General features: G+C 37.6%; 1 protein-coding gene across 3 annotated transcripts in view; it reads left to right on the top strand.

Annotated features, from left to right (window-relative positions):
* Nucleotides 1–23,257, top strand: part of LOC150091497 (uncharacterized) — a 321,972-nt gene that overhangs the window by 221,386 nt on the left and 77,329 nt on the right. For 2 of the 3 annotated variants that reach the window (XM_090375972.1, XM_090375955.1), the window contains exons 10-11: nucleotides 2,615–2,885; nucleotides 3,090–3,230. In XM_090375972.1, coding sequence (XP_090232098.1) covers nucleotides 2,615–2,885; nucleotides 3,090–3,230 — 412 coding nt within the window. The remainder of the gene's footprint in view (nucleotides 1–2,614; nucleotides 2,886–3,089; nucleotides 3,231–23,257) is intronic. The other variant, XM_090375964.1, reaches the window with a different exon arrangement.

The following is a 23,257-nucleotide window of genomic DNA, read 5'->3' as shown; positions in this document are numbered from 1 at the left end:
CTTCATCAATGTCATTGATAAATATACAAAACAACAGTGGACCTAACACCGAACCCTGTGGGACTCCACTAATAACATTAGTCCACGAAGAGCAGCACCCATTGATTACCACCCTCTGTCTTCTCCCACTTAACCATCCTTTTATCCATTATAGCAACTTACCCTTAATACCATTCTGCTCCAATTTGTACAATAGTCTTCCATGCGCAACAGTGTCAAAAGCTTTCCTGAAATCCAAATATATGATATCAAAATTATTTTTTGCATCCAGTTCCTTTGAAACCACATAATAATATCCTATCAAATTTGTCAGACAAGACTTTCCCTTAACAAACCCATGCTGTGTCTGAATTATTGCTGCAGTCTTGTCTAGATGATCCTGCAATGCATCCTTAACCAGTGACTCCATTATTTTACCCGGAACAGAAGTTAAACTAAATGGTCTGTAATTACTCGTGTCACCCTTCGATCCCCCTTTGTGAATTGGGGATACATTTGCACATCTCCAGTCCGTGGGAACTTCCCCTGAGTCCAAGGATGCTCTCATAATTATGGCTAAGGGTTTGCTTAGTTGCTTTGCCGCCTCCTTTAATATAACTGGATAGATCCCATCCACCCCAGGCGCTTTTCTTATGTTTAACTTCAACAATTTCTTCTCCACTTTGCTTTCAGTTATTACAAAATCATTAAGTATCCTGCTACAATTTGATAACCTTCTGTCATTTTCAAACCTTAATAATTCCTCATGTGTGAATGTAGATGCAAAATACTCATTCAGTTTGTTTGCTATCTGAGCAGGATCATCAACAGTCGAACCATTGATGTCAAGTAGACCAATCAGATTCATCCCCTTCCTTTTAGAGTTTATATAAGTAAAGAAATCCTTGCTGTTTTTCTTAGCATCTTTTGCCAAGGATTTCTTGTAATCTGCCTTTGCCTGTCTAACCTCCTTTGTGACCTGATTACAGACTAGCTTATATCTGCCATAGGCTTCTGGGTCGCTTGATAATTTATATGCATCCCATGCATTTTTCTTCTCTGTCACGAGTCTCATTAGTTCATTTGATAACCATTTCGGCCTAAACCTTGAACAATATTTCTTAATAGGTATGAAACTTTTAGTACCATCCACAACTAATTCCTTGAATGCTTCCCACTTAGACTTTACTGTTGGTAACATCGTCAGTTGATCCCACTGTACAGAATTTAAAAACTGTCGGAGACCACTGTACTCACCTTTACGGAAGCAAATACCCTTTCCTTTACTCCTGATGGTAATTAAATCTTTAAGTAAATCCCACATCAGTACACTGTGATCACTTCCACCTAGTGGTTCCTTTATCTGCACATTCTTAATACACGAATGATCACTGCTGATAACCAGATCAAGAGTGTTACTTTCTCTGGTCTTGATGAATGCAGCCAATCCAAATGTTCAGGGTCTTGTAGCTGAAGTTTTGACAGGCACGTCGCATACATTCATTCGTTAGGAAATGGAGGTTTGTAGAGAAATCCTTTCAGGATGACTTTGTTTGATTTGCACCTTTGAGCAAATCTGAGATGTGGTTTACTACGGGCTATAAAAATGAAATTCTTTTGCAGTTTCACGACTATTATTATTAGCCATATGGAGCAAGGAAGCCTGAGGCTTATGCTGCACCAGCCAAAAAAAAAATTTCTGTGTTACCCTGAGAGAGAGAGAGAGAGAGAGAGTCAGAAGTAGAAGGGAATCACCAAGAAAGCAAGAAAGAGAAGAATGATGATATCCAGCTCAGGACCCTCGGTTTTCCAAGCCCATACTTACCAGATGTGATCCCCTCGGGTATGTTGTATGTTTGTTGGCCAAGAACAGTTCGAATGTGATTAAAGAGGCCTGTGCGCTCTGGATTCATTATTAATATTGTATTACTGCGGACACAAAGCGAAATGGAGACAGAATAAATTATGACAAGTTTAATAATAGGAAAAAACACATACGTATATTAAATTAGATACATACAAAAGCTTTCGGTTAATTTGTTAACCTTCCTCAGTCAAACTGACAGTTAAGAGTGGAACATGAGGGCGTGTACTGCCAATCATGTACATGAACTACGTGATTAATTGTTGAATGTTGAAGCCTGTGGCTGTGATGCATGTGGCGTTGCCAACATTTGTCATTCATCAAAATGGTTGCTTCGATGATAGGGTGCAGTGGATGTTAACAGGAGCAGTGACATTCACTGCTCCTGTTGACCGAGGTATTAGAGAATGTGATGTTCAACGACTCCAACCAGGTGTGTCATTGGTAGTGGCAGGACCTATCTACAATCACGACATTGCGGTGTGGGTCAATGTCGTGGTGGGTTGACCAAACGTGTTGGATAGCCACACCTCGCAAGATTGTGAATTTAAAGTGCAGAAAACGTGTATGTTTGCTCAGGGAATTGGGAGCTGTCAGTTGTAAATGAATATATTTTTCTTTGTCATGGCCCGCTTCAAATAAATAAATAGAGATTTTCTTCTTTTTTTTTTCTGTAAATTAAATCAACCTTTTTATTGCTCTTAAAATTTTTAATAATAAAATTAGTTCAGTTATAAAGAAAGGATAATTTTTGATTTATAAAAATTTCAGGAAGAGAGCAGAGTACATATTTCGCAAAGAAAGAGATGCATTCAACAATAAACTGAGAGCTAGTGAATTGAAAAATTCTTCATTAGAAAGCAGAATTAAAGATTTGGAGAAGAACTTAAGCGCAAGCTCCATGCTTATTGTTCAGCTAGAGACTGAAATTGAGCAAACAAGAAAAGAATTAATTCTTACAAAGGTTACTAAAGAGCAGGAAGTTTCTGCAGTGCAGTTTCAGCTCAGTACAGAGGCACTGAAATTTGAAAGAACCTTAAAGGTATATAGTTAAATAACTTGAATTTTTTTTTTTGTTTTTTAAATTATATTATACGTTTCTTGAAATATACTGTTTTGTAAATATACACAATAATTGCTGTGTAGATGAATTTTCAATGTAAATAAATAAAAATAATAATTATTATTTTTATTTATTTACATTGAAAATAATATAACTAAAATGATATATATTAATTATTTTTAGCATTATGCTGAACAAGATTCTGGAATAAAACAAATGAGAAAAGTAGTTTCTGATCAAGAACACTTGATTTTATCATTAGAAGAAGCTCTTGTAGAAATAAGACAGGAAAGAGAGATTGAAAAGACCCACCAGTGGAATGAAGTAAGTCAGGTCAAAATAAGCTTTGCATTTGTTGTACTGGTTGTGATAATAAAGTAATGAATATTGTCATAGTAGTATTGACCATAAACTACTGAAACTGATTATATCATTCAGCTAATATAAGGTGATTTGAGTTATTTTATCAGTAAAAATATGATATCTGTCCTGTATTACCAAAACAGTAGAAGTCCCCTCTTATTTCATGAATGGTATTCTCATGAATATGCAATAAGAGAATTGGGAACTGGCAGAAAAGTGCAAAAATTTCCCACCAGGTAGTTGGCATTTCTGGAGAGGCATACAACAATTGTCAAAATAAAAGAACCATATTCTGCCATTGCTTGTGTTTATGAGAATTTTATATTAAACATTTAAAAATAATTATTTGTTTTAATAGAATTACTGTATTTTTAAAATTTCAGCAAATAATAGCCACAAAATATAAGAGTTTGTTAGCATTGACAAACAAATTGGTATTTGTGATACTAACTGGGGCAGATATGAAGGAATATAATATTCAGTTGTCTCGGTTATGGTATGTTAGTAATGGTGCTGCTTAAACTGATCCTGATCTTTCAAAGCAGTTCTGTCAGGCCCATAGAAATATTTAATGTTATATCTATCATTTTGAAATCTTTTAGTTCCATTGATGATTTCAAGGTATTTTAAAGTACAGTAAAACCTGCCAGTGGAGGAATTACAAGGAACTGGGCTATTTTTCTGGCTTAAGAAGGTTTCAGATTGACACAGTGGACATGGATTTATTATACATATTAATAGATTTTAAGTAGAACATGGATATTTCCATGGGCCTCAGGAGAAGGAAAAGCAACAATACCATAACATTTTATGCTACATAATATGAAAAATAAATACAGTAAAAAATTATTTAATTTTTTAGAATTAAATAATTTTCCTAAAAAAAAAAAAAAGAACTGATACATATGATTGAACTGTGCTAAACAGCTAAAAATGCAGAATGTAATACAAAAAAAAAAAAAAAATGCAAAACTTCAACAGAACTTATTTGAAAAAACTGTCCTATAGCAATTGCTTTGTTTTTTTCTAGGATTTCTTCATATGGTTAAAAGAGATCCCTAACTCAAACACCTTTTCATAAGAATCATTTTTGCCATTCATTTTAGCATAATATTTTAAATCATTAATATAATCTACAACCTGTGATGGAGTTAGTGCTTCCATTTCTTCAAAATCTTCCCACTATTCATCTTCTGAATTTCTCAAATTGTCATTAGTTTGAGATTCTATAGCATTTTTATGTCAATTTCATCATTTGCTGCGAAAACATTTTCATCGATGTTTACAGAACTTTCTGCATTTGCAATGCTTACTTCATCTTCGTACATCTCTTCAATCAAATTTTGGATTTCACTGTAATCGTTATTAGTATAAACAACTTTTTCACAACCAATGGCATCATATCATCAAAAATGAAGCCAAAGTTTAGGAAACACTTCCTTACACATCTTTTATTCACTTCACTGAACAGCCTAAAAATGTAATTGCATCTAACACATCAATTTTTATGTCAAGTCTGATACTATCTTAGTCATCCATGTTTGCAGTAAGATGCCGAATCATCAATATCCTATAATTCAGTTTTACATTCTGTATAATTCCATTGTCTAGTGGTTGCAGAACTGCTGCTGAACTGAAAACAATTCAACAAACACAGAAATCCTGCAGCAAAACCCCTCTGTGTGAAAGTCTTTTCCCAGAAGAGATTAAAAGCATATGCATCATAAAGTATAAAAGAATGCAGAATTTCTGAGTTTTGGGATGGTAGTAGCTGATGTAAGGGTACAACTCAAAGTGTTGTCAATTGCTTTTTCACTCCCTCTTGCTCAAGCATTATTCCTGGTTTTCCCAGACTTACTGGTTGGTATGAAAGGTCTTCCAAACAAAAGATTTTTTTTGGCAATTATGGTGTGTTATTATTTTGTTATTTGGTTTTTTTTTTAGGAGCATTAGCAACTAAGGCCATATTGCTCCGGGGATATGCGGTGGTCATTCCCTGACCTTTCTGCATCCTCTGTATTTGGTGGTCATGGGCTCGAACCCTGGTCTAATCAAGAAGCCTGTGCAACGCACTGCTGCTCCTGCCCACCTGGCTACGGAGGCACCATTATGGCGTGTGATTGGTAAACAACTTGAAACCATTTCTGTAGGTTCAAAATTTATTTTCCCACCTTTCACAGATTCAAATTCTACTTTTTTGATACAAGGGGTACAAGAGATCTTACTTTCCATCCACATCTTGCATGTTCTGCCATACAGAGAGGGACTTTATTGAGAGCATCAGCATCATTATGCAGTATGATTTTGAGATTTCTGTCTTTGACAGGTTTCCATTCTTACACAGATTCTGCTTTTCCTTTAATTATAAAGGACTTCATATTAAGATTCTTAATTTTAATTAAAAAAATTAATTAAAAATCCTAAACTAAGATTTTTATTAAATTTTAAATTAAGATTTTTAATTCTTAAAAGACTAAATGTACTCATGTGCCCTATGTTTCTCTGCATTGAGTTTATTTTTATTCTATTGCATTGTATTGTATGTACTCACATGTATATATCATATCTAATTTGTACTACCAATTTAAACCAGAATATTCTCTTAATTAGAACTCATAGAGTCCTGTGCATTTTTGATCACTGGACTTCTGTTGTATTTAAGAATTGGCACATTTTTCTTGATGCCATAAAAATAAGCAATCAGATCTCAAATTTTGTGCGAAGTGAGGAAAATTGGTAAGCAATTCAAATATTCAAGCAGATTTTTTAGTATTAATATTAGTAGTGGCAAATGATGCAAGAAAGCAAGCTTATACAGCATCAGCCAGAAAAAAAAAATAATAAAATAAAATAACTATATCATCCATCCATCCTCTCTAATAGTTTGTATTCTCCACTACCCAGAATATGGTACCAAATAGTTGGTATTCTGGATATGGGTAGCAGTACTTCTGAGATTACTGCCACCCATATGTAGTACCTTGCATTTATCAATGTTAAACTTCAGTTGCCACTTCTCAGTCCATCTGCCTAATTTTTGTAGATCTTGTTGCAGTAGTTTACCTTGATTAGTGTCATTAACTACCTTGCCAACCTGTGTATCATCTGCAAACTGAAACATTAAATTTGATATGCCTTCATCAGTATCATTGATAAATATGAAAACAACAGTGGGCCCAGCACTGAACCCCGGGGACTCCACTAATAACAGTCCAAGAGGAGTAGTTCCTATTGATAACCACTCTCTGTCTTCTCCTACTCAACGATCCCTTTATCTATAGCAGTAATTTGCCCTTAATGCCCCACTGCTGCAATTTCTACAGCAGTCTTTTATGTGCAACAGTATCAAAAGCTTTTCTGAAATCGTAGGATGCAATGTCAAAACTATTTTTTGCATCCAGTTCCTTTGTTACTGCATCATAGTATCCAGTCAGATTGATCAGACAAGATCACCCCTTAACAAATCTATGCTGTGGCTGCAGTATGACTGCATTTTCTTTTTATCCAGCGACTTCATTATTTTCCCTAGAATAGAATTTAAACTAACATGTCTGTAATTATTCCTGCCACCTTTTTATTCCCCTTTGTAAACTGGGGATACATTTGCCATACTACAACCCTCTGGGACCTCCTTGAATCCATAGCTGTTTTTATAATTATGGCTAAAGATTTGTTTACCTTCTTTACTGCCTCCCTTAATATAATTAAATAGATCTCATCTGCCTGAGGTGCCTTTTTTACATTTAGTGTCAACAATTTCTCTTCCACTTTCTTCTCAGTTATCACATTTTTCTTATTGTTGGAATTTGATATGCTTTTGGCATCCCCATTCCTAAAAAATTCCTCATGTTTCTCAGTGTAACTGAAAAAATGTCAGTAGAAACCTTAGTCTCCAGAAGTGAAAAAAAAAAAACACTATATCAAAATTAAAAAATGTTGATTTGTTTTTTGATTTCAGTGACATGTTCATACTGAATTCTTTTCTGATAGTGAAACAAGTTACTCAGGCTTATTATTTGTGAATTCTGAAACAGTTGATGGTGTTGTTTGATGGAAACATTGATTTTTGTTCAATTGTGAGTGAATTGTTCAAAATGACATTGTTCTCTCTGACAGTTTTGATAAAATCTGAAACTGGAGCTTACATAGCTTAATCATCTACTTTGTGTTTATCAGATTTGGTCCATATCAACTCCTTTTCTTTTCAAGTTGAATCAGTGAAAGGAAAAGTATTTTATAATACTGATAATATTAAAGAAAATATGAAGGGTATTTGAAAAGAAGAGTTCTAGAAATGTATTTAACAGTAACAGTATTGTTGATTAAAATATGGCAGAGCTTCCAAATCTCCTGATTTAAATAGGAGATTTCTGGTTTTAACTCTTTCTCCCACCTTCCTACAAAGGCAGTTTTTATGTCTTTTTGAAATTGCAATTGTTCCATTAAATCTTTTCTTTTTGTATCTCAAAAAAAAAAAAAAAAAAAAGAGAGAATCTTATTGAAATGTATATATATATATGAATTTCCAAATATTGATTCCCAATAGCTGGGGAAGTATTCATTTTCATTGTAGGTAGTCACAAAATAAGTGTATATATATATATATATATATATATATATATATGGAGCAGTATCCTCATAGAACTTCACACATCATATGTCAAAATCAACAAATTAACAATCAACAGACTGCACACACTGTACTTTCCCCAGTTTTTTATGATCTGCTTTAAGTTATTAAAGTTATAACAGTAGTGGGAATTTTTGTCAGTTTAGTAATTTCTTGAAATGATGATTACACAAGCACATGTTTCAGGAAGAGGGAAAATATATTTTTTCCACTTTCTGAAAAAACCCAAGCTTCCAGGATTCCTAAAGGGAAACCTAAGCTACTAATCTGATGAGGAAACAATAAAGACTTTTATAATTTTTTACACCATCACATAGTCTGTCAGTATGCTTTTTCTCCAGAGACTCAAGATTTTCATCCCACAAAAATGAACCAACCAGCCATAGACACTAAATGGCCAACTTTAACACCAAAACAAGAGCTATCTCATAGAATGAAAAACACACAAATGACTTGGATAATTGACAACATTCATAATATGTGGTACAGCATTTTGAAATGAAAATAATTTCCAAATTGTGCAGTAAATCAAAGTAGCAGTTTTTAATATGTACACAGCTGAATTTTAATTTGTTTGGAATATATGCTGCAGCAGCTAAGGAATCAGTGTATGCACCCCTAAATAGCATGTTTTTCATACAGTTTACCCATTTTGTGGGATGAAAAGCCCAAATTTCCAGGTGAGAGGGAATATGCAACTCTCCCCAAGACTGAATAACTTAACCATGGTGTGAAAAAAAAAAATTCTTCCCTTCCTTGGGAGGATGACTTTCTCCACTTGCAAAATTAGACTAAAAAAGCCAATTTATCTAAACAGTTTGTTCTAGCAGTGCATTTTGAACTTCATTCTGCACTTTACTCGTTTGCTGGAAGATTAACAGACATTTCTCAAATTTTTAATAGCAAAACTAAAGAAAATACTGCTTGGTGGATAGATTAATTGAAGAGGATGAATCACTTAAATAGTACTGAGGTCAAAATGGACACATACATATACATCCGGTTTAAGAAGATAGCATGGAAATACAGTACAGTGTAAGAAATTGCATTCTGATAAGTTCTTTTGCATAATTCAAATGAAGACAAATGATTTTTGCCATCTTGCAGTTATTCCTTAAACCTTTCCCATATATTATCAAAAATTTGTTTCATGGCAAGTCTGGATCCCAGAAACTCATGATTTCTCACAATAAAAGCTAAGGGAATCATTCAATTTTTAAAATCTAGAAGTTACCGCTTTCATATAGTTTCAAAAAGAGTATAGCTATTTTGAAAGAGATAAAGTTCACTGTTATATATATATAAATATACCAGTTAAAAATACCTTTAATTAATGTACAAGTTAGTGCATTTGCATCATTTCTGTACATACCAACTACATAAGTAGTTTTAAATTGGCATCATTAAGTATATCTCATATTGTGAATACCTTCATGAGTTGCCATGATATTGCACTACCTCGAATAAGTAACACTTCACCATAGGAGAAGACTATTGTTACTTATTCTCAGCGGATACCATTACCCATACGGTACCATTTCGGATCTTATTGGCTCCTCATCAGTGGGTGGGCAGGTACCCTGGTGTTGCAATGATGACAACCCAGTTGCGAATTATAAATCCACAATATGAGCGATGCTTGATGGTGTGGAGTAATTTAATTACAATATAGTTTAGGGCTAAAGCCTCAAGCTACGTAAATAGTTTAACTAATGTACAAGTTAGTGCATTTGCATAATTTCTGTACGTAGCCAACTATATTAGTTATAAATTAGCATCAATAAGTTATTTATAGTAATTAAGTTAAGTTATTTATAGTAATTTATAACTACTTATGTACAGAAATGATGCAAATGTACTAATTTCTACATTAGTTAAACTATTTACGTAGCCTGAGGCTTCAGCCCTAAACTATACTGTAAGTACCTTCAGGTGGCCGGTAGTACAAGTTGATGGTAAATTGTGCTCTCTAAAGTAACTTAAATTTAGTAAAAAATCTAGGTTATTACCCAATATGATAGATATCATCTTATAGTGGACGCCAAATGCTTTCCAATCATACGGGTCATGGAGGCACTGGACTTATAGCAGATAAGTAACTTTTAATTTTAATTTGTGTTTGAACAATTTTGTTAAAGCCAAAGCAAACTACTGCCATTGTCTGACTGGCTGAAGATCACTGCTGTGAAGAGAGCTTTTTGGTCGCTATATTGCCTTCGGCAGTAGTTGCCCGCCCGCGACCACCTGTAGTTAACCCAATAGACTTAAACACTGTTGTTCTTCCTCCAACTCTACTGCAGAATAGTAAACTGACTACCCTTCCCCAATTAATGCTTGATTTGGCATCTGCTGCTTATAGCTCTACATGATGGCTGGAAAAGGAAATGCACATCGTAGAGCTTCACTGCACTCCTGCAGGCAACCGCACCAGTCCTCGGGGGAAGAAAACATGAAGGGGATTCCCTCCTCGATCGTGATGACTAGAAACAAAATTCGGACCATGAAACGACAGGCTTCCGTGTCAAATGAACACGGCATACCTGCCGCGGATAACTCTCCTGTTGGCGACGATTCCGATTGTAATGGGGGGAACAGCGATTGTGCTCCCGCAGCATCCATAAAGAGACTTCCTCCCCTCAAGAAAAAGGTTCTCAAAAGACCTGAAGCATCTGGTTCACTCCCCCCTAAACAATGGGAGGATGAAGAGGAATGGGATGAAATGCCAAATTTATTCAGCAGAGATTTTCCCAACCTGAAAATTATACACAAACTGAGGTGCAAAATGGAATGCTGCCTCCGTAGCAAAAACAGCAACGTCACCAGGGCCGTATCATTACAAATTTTGCACTGCTGGGGCTCTTTAGAGAAGTTATATGAGGTCATTACAGAAAATGACCAGCTGAAAGCCACCAATGCCCAACTCCAATAAACTAATAAAACCGTGTCTAAAGTAACCAAAAGTCCAACTATAGCAGCTCTGAACCGGGCTACCCTCCAACCAAGCTTCTGATGAAGATACTCGGCACCAGTTGTCTTATGCTGCCACGCTCAAACTACCTCAGATCCCCACCACACAGAACAAGCATATGCTGATTATAAAAGCTAGGGAAGGGCATGACATCCTAGATAGCGATGGAGTGAAGGACACTGTCCTAAAGAAGATAAAACCAAAATTAGACAATCTCCAAATCAAAAGCATTTGCAAAATTCACGACAAAGGGATAATATTGGAAGCAGCCACTAAGTCAGATCTAGAACAGATCAAGTCTTGCAGCACAGCTGAAGATCTAACTCTTACCTTTGAAACCCCTAAACTCAGGGGGCCAAGTTTAATTGTGTTTGATGTAGATGGCTCAATCCAAAAAGATGACCTACTGAGGAAGTGTATAACATAAATCTCTTTGAATCCATGAGCAAAGAAGAAAAAAAATCAATTTTCCACCAATGCACGGACTCTTGGTCGACTTAATTGGGTTATAGAAGTGTCCTCCAGGATAAGGAGATTCCTACACAGCCAGGATAGAATTTTTCTGGGCTGGTCATCCCACAGATTCAGAGATTTTGTACCAGTCCTGAAATGCTACAAATGTCTTGGTTATGGGCATACCTCTGCTAAAAAAAACAACCAATATGTGGGCATTGTGCTGAGGCAGGGTATCTCTACAAGGACTGTTCCAACAAAGCCTCGCCTCCTAAATGCTCAAATTGCAAAGCAATTAACAAACCCTACAACCACTCTGTGTGGGATGGAGCGTGCCTTGTATATAGAAGAGCAGCAGATATAGTACGCAATAAGACTAACTATGGAAAATAGGATACTCAACCCCCCCTCTCCCAGACTTCGTATAGCTCAGATCAATGGCCAGAAATCCATCTCAGTGGCAACACAGCTTCATCCTCTAATGGACGAGTTGAATCTAGATATTCTCCTTCAGGAACCATACTGCGTCCATGGAAGGGTCTCTAGTTACCCCCTGACTTTCAGGAAAACCCAGATGACAAACCAGTTGTGCCTTGCTACTATCATCGTCTGCAATCCAGACCTAGTAGTAACACAGATAGAATCACTCTGCACTCCCCACCTAGCGGGGCTACAATAGAAGGCAGCTTTGGTCGTATTGCTGTCCTAACAGCATATTTCCAATTTGGTACAGATATCCTCCCACACATAGTTCGACTGGAACAAGCTCTTGACCTCCTGGAGAACACTGATGTCATTATAGCAGCAGATTCGAATGCCCGGTCGACACAATGGTTCAACACCTCTACCAATGCAAGAGGAGATGCGTTTGATGAATTCATTGCCTCACACGGCCTTGAAATCATCAACAGGCCAAGACAACCAACAACCTACTCTTCGGGAACTGGAGAGTCTAACCTGGACATCACACTGACTACTTCTTCTCTTCGCAATAGACTCCTTCATTGGCAGAATGACACAGCCACTACTAGCAACCATCGCCTCATCATTTACAGTGTCACCGATTCTGCCCTCCCTCGTCAAGTGTCTATCCAGGATATTTTAAGATTCTCTACTAAAACAGCGAACTGGGACCAGTTTGACAATGTAATTCAAGATGTTCTTCGTGACCCAGCTAGCAACTCCTACCAATCAATGAACAGTGTGCAGAAAACAGACTTTGTGCAGAGTCTGCTTTTCAAAGCTTCAGAGGTTTCCTTGAAAAAATGTTCCAGGAACCCAAGATCTGTACCATGGTGGTCACAGGAACTCACTAACCTGCGCAATTCTCTGAAGCACGCTCGCAAAGAGTACCAACGCAAGAGAAGGACTGAACCTACTCACATCGTAGAACAGTATAGAGACTGATTCAAAGCAGTCTGCCGTGAATATACTAACAAAATTTACCATGCCAAGCAGAACTCCTGGCGTTCCCTTGTCGAGACTGAGGGGAACCGGAATCCGTGGGGTTTAGTCCACATACTTGTGAGGAATAAGCTGGGATCCATGGATGTCATACATCTGTCCGCTCTGATGACTCATCTGAGACTACACACTGGGAAGATACAATCAACCAGATTCTGGATGAACTAATATATCAGGACAACACCAACTCTGACACTGACATCCACAGGAAGATAGCAGTACAAAATTCCAGCTTCCAGCCAGACATTATGGAGGAACCATTCACAGAGGAGGAAGTCGATGCAGCAATTAAAAAAATCAAAAAAGGTAAAGCTCCTGGTCTGGATTTTATTGAAGGCAAGACTGTGCAAAGTCTCTGGGTCATAGCTCCAATGATACTTCTTCAGCTCTTCAACACCTGTCTGAATGAGGGTAACTTTCCATCACATTGGAAGCATGCTAACCTGAGGTTCTTACCTAAGGATCCCACAGGTACCTCCAAGGCATACTGCCCGATTGCACTGCTTCCCATTCTCGGCAAGGTTTTTGAGAGACTGCTGCTCTCCCACTTCCAACCCCGATATGAAGCCAGTGGTTTGGCATCCTCGCTTCAATTTGGATTCAAACAAGGGTGCTCCACAATTGATGCTCTATCTAAAACCCTCAAAGTTGCAGAACAGTCTGATGCAACTTATGTACTGGCAATATTCATTGACTTCAAAGGAGCTTTTGACAGTGTGGTGGCTGGCCATTCTTCAGAGGGCCAGAGTCTCTAACTGTACCTGGAATTTCTACCATTGCCTCAAAAGCTACTTCTGTAACCGCAAGGTCAGCATAAAAACAAAATATCACTGCATCACCCGACATCTAACCCGAGGCTGTCCCCAGGGTTCCATCCTGGGGCCAGCTGTCTGGAATATGATACTCGACGACTGGCTCCTGAGGGACTACCCACACACTACTCAGCTTTCTTACACTGACAACATGGTTATCATCATCGAGGGCCTCACCCGCACCACCATAGAAACCCAGGCTATGGTTGTTCTCTCTGCTCTGTCCATATGGGCCATGGAAAATGAACTCTAGTCTCCACTGAGAACAGCAAAACCCTTCTATTAAAAGGCAAACTGGACTTCTCCAGACCTCCTACCATACGTTTTAATAGCCGCCCACTGAAAAACTACTGATCGGTGAAGTACCTAGGAGTAATTTTGAACGATAGGAGAACTTTCATCCCCCATATCCAAGCTATCAAAGAAAAGATAAACAATTACATTACTATGTTAGCACGCTTTACCCGCAAGGACTGGGGTCTTAAAGGACCAACTCAGCGCCTTCTATATTCAGCAGTATTTATACCAATTGTCACATATGGAGCTGCAGTATGGTACCACCGAATGACTTTAGTGCATGCGCAACATAAAATTCAGCAAATTCAACAACTTATGTTACTACAAATGACCCGTGCATGTAGAATGACATCAACTGCCGCCCTACGGCTACTAACAGGCTGCCTCCCCTTGGATCTCCACTTCGATTTTATCAGACTCTCTTATGCCATCAAGAAGAATAAGGAAGCTGAATTCCTCACTATTCAAACCTGTACCGATACAGCCATCAAACAGGAACATAAATGTGTGTGGCTAGAATTGATAAACCTATGGAAAACCTGCTGGAATAACTCGACAACTGGTGCAACTACTAAACTTTTCCTCCCTGAGGTAACCTACATCAACAAACAACATTTCACTTGGTTCTTCCCAAATGTCTATGCTTCTTTCCTATTAACTTAGCCATGGGTCTTTCAAGAGATGCCTTCTAGAGTTCGGCCTAGTCGAGGATGCCCTCTGTACCTGCAGAGAACCTGAAGACTGAGATCACATGATGCACTCATGCAACGTATGCTTAGACCTAAGAATCCAACTACTCCTAGACCTCCACACTACATCACTTCGGCCAGAAACTAAGCTACTGGAATCTAATGATGCTTTCCGTACACTAATCACTTATGGCAGCGAGGTCTTTCGTCATCGCTGGCATCACATGCAACTCCCGAACACTACTCCTGGGCCGACCGGGCTAGCCAGGTGGGTAAAGTGCCTGCCTGGCAACCCAAAGGTCGCGGGTTCGAATCCCGCCTCAGGCTTGGATCAAAGTACAGGCATACCTCGAATAACGAATAGGATGCGTTCCACAAAATTACTTCGTTAAGCGAAACTTCGTTTTCAGAGGTAAAAATACTATGGCCAGAATAGGGATATGTTCCTACGTAAAGAAAATGAAAAGCTTTTTTTTTTCGAACAAAGAAAAGTTTTATTAAATAAACAGTCAACTTACATACAAAGTGAAATCATATTTTAAAATATGAGTCTAAAGTTGATTGTTTATGCTCTTTTTCTCTTTCATTTAACAATTGCCTATACGGCGTTATTGCATTTAACACTGATCGCTTAACAATAACACTTCTTCCTAAATCAGGATCATTTTCACTAAAAAAAATTTAAAACGTTTTCAATGTCATTTAAGCACCTTTTTTTTTAAATCTTTGGTTGTTAACACTTTTTCGGCGGGAACTTCTTTAACTTCGTCTTCATTATCTTTGTCTTCGTTGCTAACAAGGTTTTCTAAATCTTCCACTGAAAAACCATCATCTTCTGCATTCAATAAATTTCTAACATCCTCTTCATCGACATTTTCGAAACCTATTGATTGAGCCATCTGGATAACTTCATTTCTAATTTCTTGGATGTTATTTTCTTCTTCTAGTACAACTTCTGGCCATATTTTGCGCCAAACTCCATTTAAGCATTTCTTAGTGACTTCTTTCCAAGAACTATCAATGTTTTCAATTGCGTTTTTAATGCTGTAGTTTTTCCAAAAAGTTTTAACTGTCATTTCCTCTTTATCCTCTAGTTCAGTTAAACTGCTTAATGTTCAACGCAGATAATAAGCTTTAAATGATGCTTTAAATGACACTATGCTGCTGCAACAGGATCTGGAAAGGTTGAGCAGATGGGCTGAGAGGTGGCAAATGAAGTTTAACATTGACAAATGTCAAGTACTACACATGGGAAACAGCAACCCCAGAGCAACGTATCAACTCTGTGGTACTACACTGACAGCGGTAGGGAATGAAAGGGACTTGGGGGTGGTTGTGCAGGCAGATATAAAGTTCTCTGAGCAGTGCAGATGGGCTGCAAGAGTAGCTCATGGAGTATTGTCAATGATATACAGGAATTTTTCCAGCAGGGATAAGGAGGTGATTATTCCCTTGTATAAGGCAATGGTCAGGCCACACCTAGAGTACTGTATACAGGTCTGGAGGCCTCATTTCAAGAAGGATGTAGAGCTGCTGGAACGAGTACAGAGAAGGGCAACAAGATTAGTGAATGGAACAAAGGGGTGCTCTTACGAAGAAAGGCTTAAGTTTTGAAAATTACAGTGTCTGGAGACTAGGCACCAGCGAGGTGATCTGATAGAGGTGTATAAAGCCTTGAATGGTTTGAGCATGCTCAATGCTGATGGGATTCTTCCTCTAGCTGAGAATAATCACCTGAGAGGGCATAAATTCAAATTGAGGAAAGACAGATGTAGGATAGACGTGCGGAAATTTGCCTTTAGCCAGCGGGTGGTTGGTTGGTGGAACAGACTTCCATCCCTTGTAGTGGAGGTTGATAGCCTAAATAAGTTTAAGGCTCAGCTGGACAGGTATTTTGAACGAACAGAGGGGTGAAGTGGAAGTGGGTTTTTTTTTTTTTTTTTTTTTGGCTGATGCTGCATAAGCTTGCTTTCTTGCATCAAATGCCTCTACTAATGCTAAAATGCTAATTACTCCCTGATCCAATGGTTGAATCAGGGAAGTTGTGTTTGCTTGAAGAAACACAACTTTGACAGGAATGCATGTGTCCAACGTGTTAAGATCAGTAGGATGTCCCGGAGCATTGTCTAACAACAAAAGAGCTTTTTCTTCAAAGTTGTTTTTTTTGACAATACCGTTTTACTTCAGGACAAAAGTGGTTAACAAACCAATCAGTAAATAACTCCTTGGTAACCCACGCTTTTCTATTTGCTTTCCATATTACAGGTAAATTCATTTTTATGTTACCTTTTAACGCCCTCGGATTTTCTGAATGGTAAACTAATAACAATTTTAATTTATAGTTGCCAGAGGCATTTGATCCAAAGAGTAATGTTAAACGGTCTTTGGCTGCTTTGAACCCAGCAGCTGATTTTTCTTCAATAGAAATGAAGCTTTTTGTTGGTAGAACAAACCGCTTTCGTCAACATTGAACACCAAATTTGGAAAATTTTCAAGTTCAATTATTTCCTTTAGTTTTTCTGGAAACTTATTTGCAGCTTCTCCTGTTAATTTTACACTATGAATCCTGGCCCGTTTTTTAAATTTCTCGAACCAACCACGAGAAGCCCCAAAGGTTTTTGTAATTTCTTCAGTTTGTTTAGATTTCAGGTGATTAAACTGGAATATTTTTTTTATGTTAAATGGGGCTTGAAATTGCCGACTTCGTTATCAGAGGTAACGTTAACCGAGGTATGCCTGTACTGCAAAAACCTTGGGAGGTGCATTATGGCCACAGAAGCCGATTCGCCACCAACTACCAAAAAAAAAAAAAAAAAAAACCTACTCCTGGATAACCTCTGCTACACAGCGCAGCAACTGATACCCAGCATTGGAAACTTCCAGTCATGAAATTGAAAATTGAGGCCAGCCCTGCCAATGCTGCTCCGTGATTCTCCATTGTGACGATCCTGAACTCTTTAATTTGAACTTTACCTGTTCTCTTCTTCCTACCCTCAGTCCTTCCCTTGGACTCCCACAACTGCACCTAGCACTCTTCCTGCTCCTTTTCGCCTGGGAGGATGCCTACGCTCTGTCATCCCCCGCTATCTTGACTGTCTTCCACTTTCCTGTCTCTTCTCTGCTCTTTCCGTGGCCCTCCCGACTCTTGCTCCTGCAGGAGTGTGGATGACCCACCAGACATCTTTTACTCCCGGGTCCAGCTCCTCGTGCCAGTGGATGGATGCTGGGAGGCTCCTTCCTGGTGATCGCGCCTCCCAGTAACGAAGAGGCCAGTCAAACAACACGCTACTCACACATAACCCACACTGACTGGCTTTGCTATGCTAACAGAGTACTTAACGCGGATTTGTGGTTAAACCACGGGAACCGCATAACAATAACACATGTCCACTATGTAAGTACCGTTAATATAAAATTAATTTCATTACTTTATGATTGTAGCTCATATACTTGTGCTTTTATGTTGAAATCAATAAAACATGATTTAGATAAAACTAATTTTTCCTTTTTTTTTTTTTTTCTGTAAAAATATAACTTTTCTTTTTTGCTGAATACATGCAAACATACATTGAGTGTGCGTGTGCAGCAGAAAGTGAAATCTGTTGCCCTTCCTGCTTGTGGACTTAGAAGCACAAATTGAGGTAGGGTGGGTGGGTGGTTTGGTTTTCCATTGAAAAACAAATGTTCTGCTTATGAAGAGGAATTGAAATTGTTCAGAATATCATGTCATAAAAAAAAAATCAGTATAGTTTTAATTGCTTATATTTAGTGAAGGTATCATTTCTAGGGCTTTTTGGAGCATGGGTGATTTTGTTCATATATTTAATATCACTTCCAGGTGCCTGAAAATTTTTCACAACTGCAGCCAGTGTCAGTGATGCTGTAGTCTGTAGACAGTAGTTACAATTTCCATTTCTAGTTCTTAAACCAACTGCATATTATATGTGTACACATTGTACTTCAGAAATCCCTATAATAAGTAATTACATGAATTCACATCTAGTGAGTATGGTAAAACTTCATAGGCTGTAAAACTCTAGTGTCTAGGATATTGATTCAAGATGATCCTATCATGAAAATGTTTAGGAAATCAAGCACTGCATTTGATATGCGAACTCTTGTCCCTTTTTGTTTGGAAAAAACTTTCTTATATGTTGAAGATTTGTGGTAAAGTCTTGAAGGACTTTCAGGTAATCTGTAGCTTTCACTAGGTCATCATGAAATATTGGTTTCATATTTCCAGTATATGAAACATTGTACCATGCAATACTTTTTTTGGGTTAAAGATGTTATCATGACTGTGGGGATTTTCTGTGACCCATAAATCATCACTCAGAGATTATTGTATCTAAATTTTGTAGTGAAACATTTGTGTCTTGTTGAACCATAGGTAAAATTGATGTTTACCTTTAAACCAAATTGAAAAGAGTGATTTGCAGATTTTTCAGGACTGTGAGTAATTGCTTATACATGTACAATGTTTTCAGGCATTCTTGCTGCTTGATTGTATAAATATACACTGAGTTGGATTTGCATTAGCAACACCAACCTAATACCTTGTAGAGACACCTTTTGCTCATAATACAGCCTTACATGTCTTGGCATGGATTCCACAAGGTGTTCCAGGGTATATATTTGTCGTATTGCTGCATTGCACAATGTGTCCAGTAATGTTTGCACGTTAGCATTGGCATTAGTAGTGGCATATGATGCAAGAAAGCAAACTTATACAGCATCAGCCAAAAAAAAAAAAAAAAAAAACACATGCACATTTCCCATTTACCTAACCATTCCCTCCAAAAGTTTTAGTTCTTCCTTGAGTCAGGTGGATGGTTATAGCATCAAATGTCCTTTTGCAGTAGGTCCTAAACATGCTCAATTGGTTTGAGATCAGGCAAGTTGGGTTGCCATGGGAATATGGAGAATTCATTGTCACATTCCTGAAACCAGTTAGCAACTGTGGGCCTTGTGGCATTATCTTGTTGATAGATGCCACAGTTGTCCGAGTAGCTTTGCCTTAACTATTAATAAATATCTTTTGTTTATATTTCTATTTGTGATGCTAGTCATTAATGTAACATACCTTCGCGAAAAAGGGTTAGAAATGTGAAATTCTTAGGTGATCAAAGAAAGACACACTTTCTTTGATCACCAGTATAAATGCAAAATACTCATTCAGTTTATGAGCTACTTGAGCAGGATCATCAATAGTCAAACCATCTATGTTAAGTGGACCAATCTGATTCATCCCCCTTCCTTCTAGAGTTTACATAAGTAAAGAACTCTTTGCTGTTTTTCTTTGCGTCCTTTGCCAAAGATTTCTCATAATCTGCCTTCGCATGCCTAATCTTCCTTGTGACTTGATTACAGACTAGCTTATATGTGGCACAGGCTTCTGTATAGCCTGATAATTTATATGCATCCCATGCATTTTTCTTCTCTGCCACAAGCTCATTAATTCATCTGACATCCATTTAGGCCTGAACCTTGAACAGTATTTCTTAGTTGGTATGAAAGGCCTAGTAGCCCCCAAGATTAAGTCCCTGAATGCTTCCCATTTATAATTCACTGTTAGAAATAATTCACTGATCCCACTGTATAGAATTTCAAAACTGTCTGAGACCACTGTAGTCACCTTTATGAAAACAAAAACCCTTCCCTTTAACCCTTGATGGTAGTTACATCTTTAAGTAAATCCCACATCAGTACACTATGATCGTTGTCACCTAGTGGTTCCTTTATCCGCAAATTCTTAATGCATGAATAATCACTGCTGATAATCAGTTGTTGTTGTTAGTTTAAGAATTTATTAGGCGCATCGGCAACTATGGCCATAGTGTGCCACTGATAATCAGATCAAGGGTATTACTCCCTCTGGTTGCCCCTCGAACGTGTTGCTGTAGAAAACAATCCTCCAATAAATCCACAAAAGTCTTGCTAGCGTGCGAGTGACCAATCACAAGTTCCAGTCAATATCTGGAAAGTTAAAATCCCCCATTACAAGGCATTCTGATTTACTGGCCCATTCTATTTCTCTGCACAACTGTTCATTGTACTTATCAGAGTCATTAGGCATATAACATACTCTTACTGTTTATGTCACACCTCAACATTGCACTGTCCACCAATGTCAACTGGATACGCTTCCTTAGATTTTATCTGTTTCTTAACTAACAGCATAACCCTTCTTCCCTTCTTCTTTCCTAACCTGTCTGTCCTTTCTGTACACATTGTACTCCCTAAATTCCAATTCTACACTGCTTATATCTGTGTGACACCATGTCTCTGATATCCCAACAATATCATCCTTTGATGTCTTGATCAGCACTTCAAATTCATCAAGTTTATTTACTATGCTTCTAGCATTAGTGTGCATGGAAGTATACATGCACTTGTTTTTACTCTTAGTTACCCTAACACAGCCCATGTATTTACTTGTTCCATGATGACTCCTAGCAGCTGTTGAAGTCCCCTTGCTTTCTAAGCTGCTGCTCATTACAATAGAAGCAGTACAAGAATCACTTTCGCCCCTGCCTGCGGCTACCGTTAATCTTTTAGTCTGTGAATCCCCCCAATCTAGCAGTTTGGTGGGAACACTCACAATCTTTTTCTAAAATAGATATATTGGATTTGATTGATTTATCTATTGGGCAGGGCCAATTTAAATTTGAATGTCAGCATTTCAAACAGAGGTGTGACTCAGCATGGGAAATCCTTTCATCTCTCTTTTTCCTATTTCCATCCCACATCAGTTAGTTTATGGTCAGCTGTATGGATGGTTTCATTATAATGGTGACATAATTGATGGAATCTATACCCAGCATTCCATTATTTTCTTTTATTTATGAGTTCAACTTTATCAAATTGCAACTGGAACCAGCATAGAATGCCTTCCTTTCCTTAGCTATCTCCTGAACATTCCATTGGTATATACACAAGCATATACAGAAAACACACAAATACCTAATTATGTCTGCTCATTCTTTTTTTATTTTATACTATCAAAATTCCATAGCCGTTTATAAAATTCAAACAGCCACAGTTCTATTCAGAATTGGACCTGTGTTGATATGAACTTTTTTTTTTTTTTTTTTTTGCTTAAAATCACTCAAGAAATCAATTCCTGAAATTTAGTAGATTCCTCCTGGGACACCCTATGTCCCAGGAGGAATCAAAGCTGTCTATGAAAATCAATTTAATAAAAGTATAGATGGACACAGGATGAGGTAAATTTTCATCCTTTTTAATTAAGTTATATTTATTAATAATTAATTATTTAATCAAGTTCCTATTTACTGTAATGGAGAAAATTTGCCTGCTTTACTTTTATATATACAATTTGATATCTCTTTATATAAAATCAAGCATTACACTTTTAAGGTCATAAGATGGCAGTGAACATTAATTGGTTGTTGTCAGGGATACCATGTGCTTGAACCCTGTCAGCAGCACTTGAGCAGCACAATTGGTGGACCTATGCAAGGGGCTCTTGCCACTGGTCGTTTCATATGATAGTGGACATATCCGAAGTTCACTTGGTAATGAAGATTGTAGAGAATACATTAGTTTCAGTTGAAGCATGATCATGCAGTCCTTGGTTGCCACACTTGAGCAGGGTATGTCTGCTGATCTAATGGATGTTGGTGAAAATCTCACTAATAGTAATAATAATGAACAGGTAGTGAGGATGATGTTAGTATTATTAGTATTAGAAATGGCCATATGGTGCAAGGAAGCCTAAGGCTTATGTGCAATAAGCCTTAGGCTTATTGCGCATAATAATAAGAGAAAAGGAAATAGACAACCTATGCATTTCCCTCCTCCACAGGTAATTATCCGGCTGACCTTTGAATTTCCCCAAACTTTACCATCTCTGTTGGTAACTTATTCCAGTAATTTATAACTCACTGGCTAAAATAAAACCTCCTACGATCCAGTCTAAACATCTCTCCCCATAACTTGAAATTGCTGTAGGTGTTTAACCTTCTATAGGTGAAATTTTGCTTTGAAATGAATCTTTGTGAAGTGTGTACTTTACATTGATTAATTTCATTTTTATTTCACATTAACATTGTATATATTTTATGATTGTTATACAGATATATGATTTATACAATTTTTATAACATTAGCATTAGCAGAGGCATATGATGCAAGAAAGCAAGCTTATGCAGTATCAGCCAAAAAAAAAAAAAAAACTCCCATTTCACCCCTCCATTTGTTCTAAGACGCCTTCGTAGCCAGGTGGGCAGCAGCAGTAGTGCATAGCACACGCTTCTTGATTAGACCAGGGTTCGTGCCCGTGATCACCAAATATGGAGGATGTGGAAATGTCAGGGAATGACCACCGCATATCCCGGAGCAATATGGCCTTAGTTCCTAATGCTCCTAAAAATCAAATAACAAAAAAAAAAAAAAAAAAAAATTTTTTTTTTTGCCAAATGCCTGTCCAGCTCAACCTTCAATTTATTTAGACTATCAACTTCCACAACAAAAGATGGAAGTCTGTTCCACCAATCAACTACCCGCTGGGTAAAGGCAAATTTCCGCACATACACTCTACAACTGGCCTTCCTCAATTTGAATCTATGCCCCCCCTCAGGTTCTTAATCTGAGCAAGAGGAAGAATCCCATCAGCATTCAGCTTGCTCATCCCATTCAAGGCCTTATACACCT

The sequence above is a fragment of the Mastigoproctus giganteus genome, chromosome 1 (genome assembly GCF_048544385.1).
Source record: "Mastigoproctus giganteus isolate SK-2022 chromosome 1, ASM4854438v1, whole genome shotgun sequence".
NCBI lineage: Eukaryota > Metazoa > Arthropoda > Arachnida > Uropygi > Thelyphonidae > Mastigoproctus > Mastigoproctus giganteus.
The sequence above is the reverse complement of the archived record's forward strand: the minus strand, read 5'-3'. Positions and strand labels throughout refer to the sequence as shown.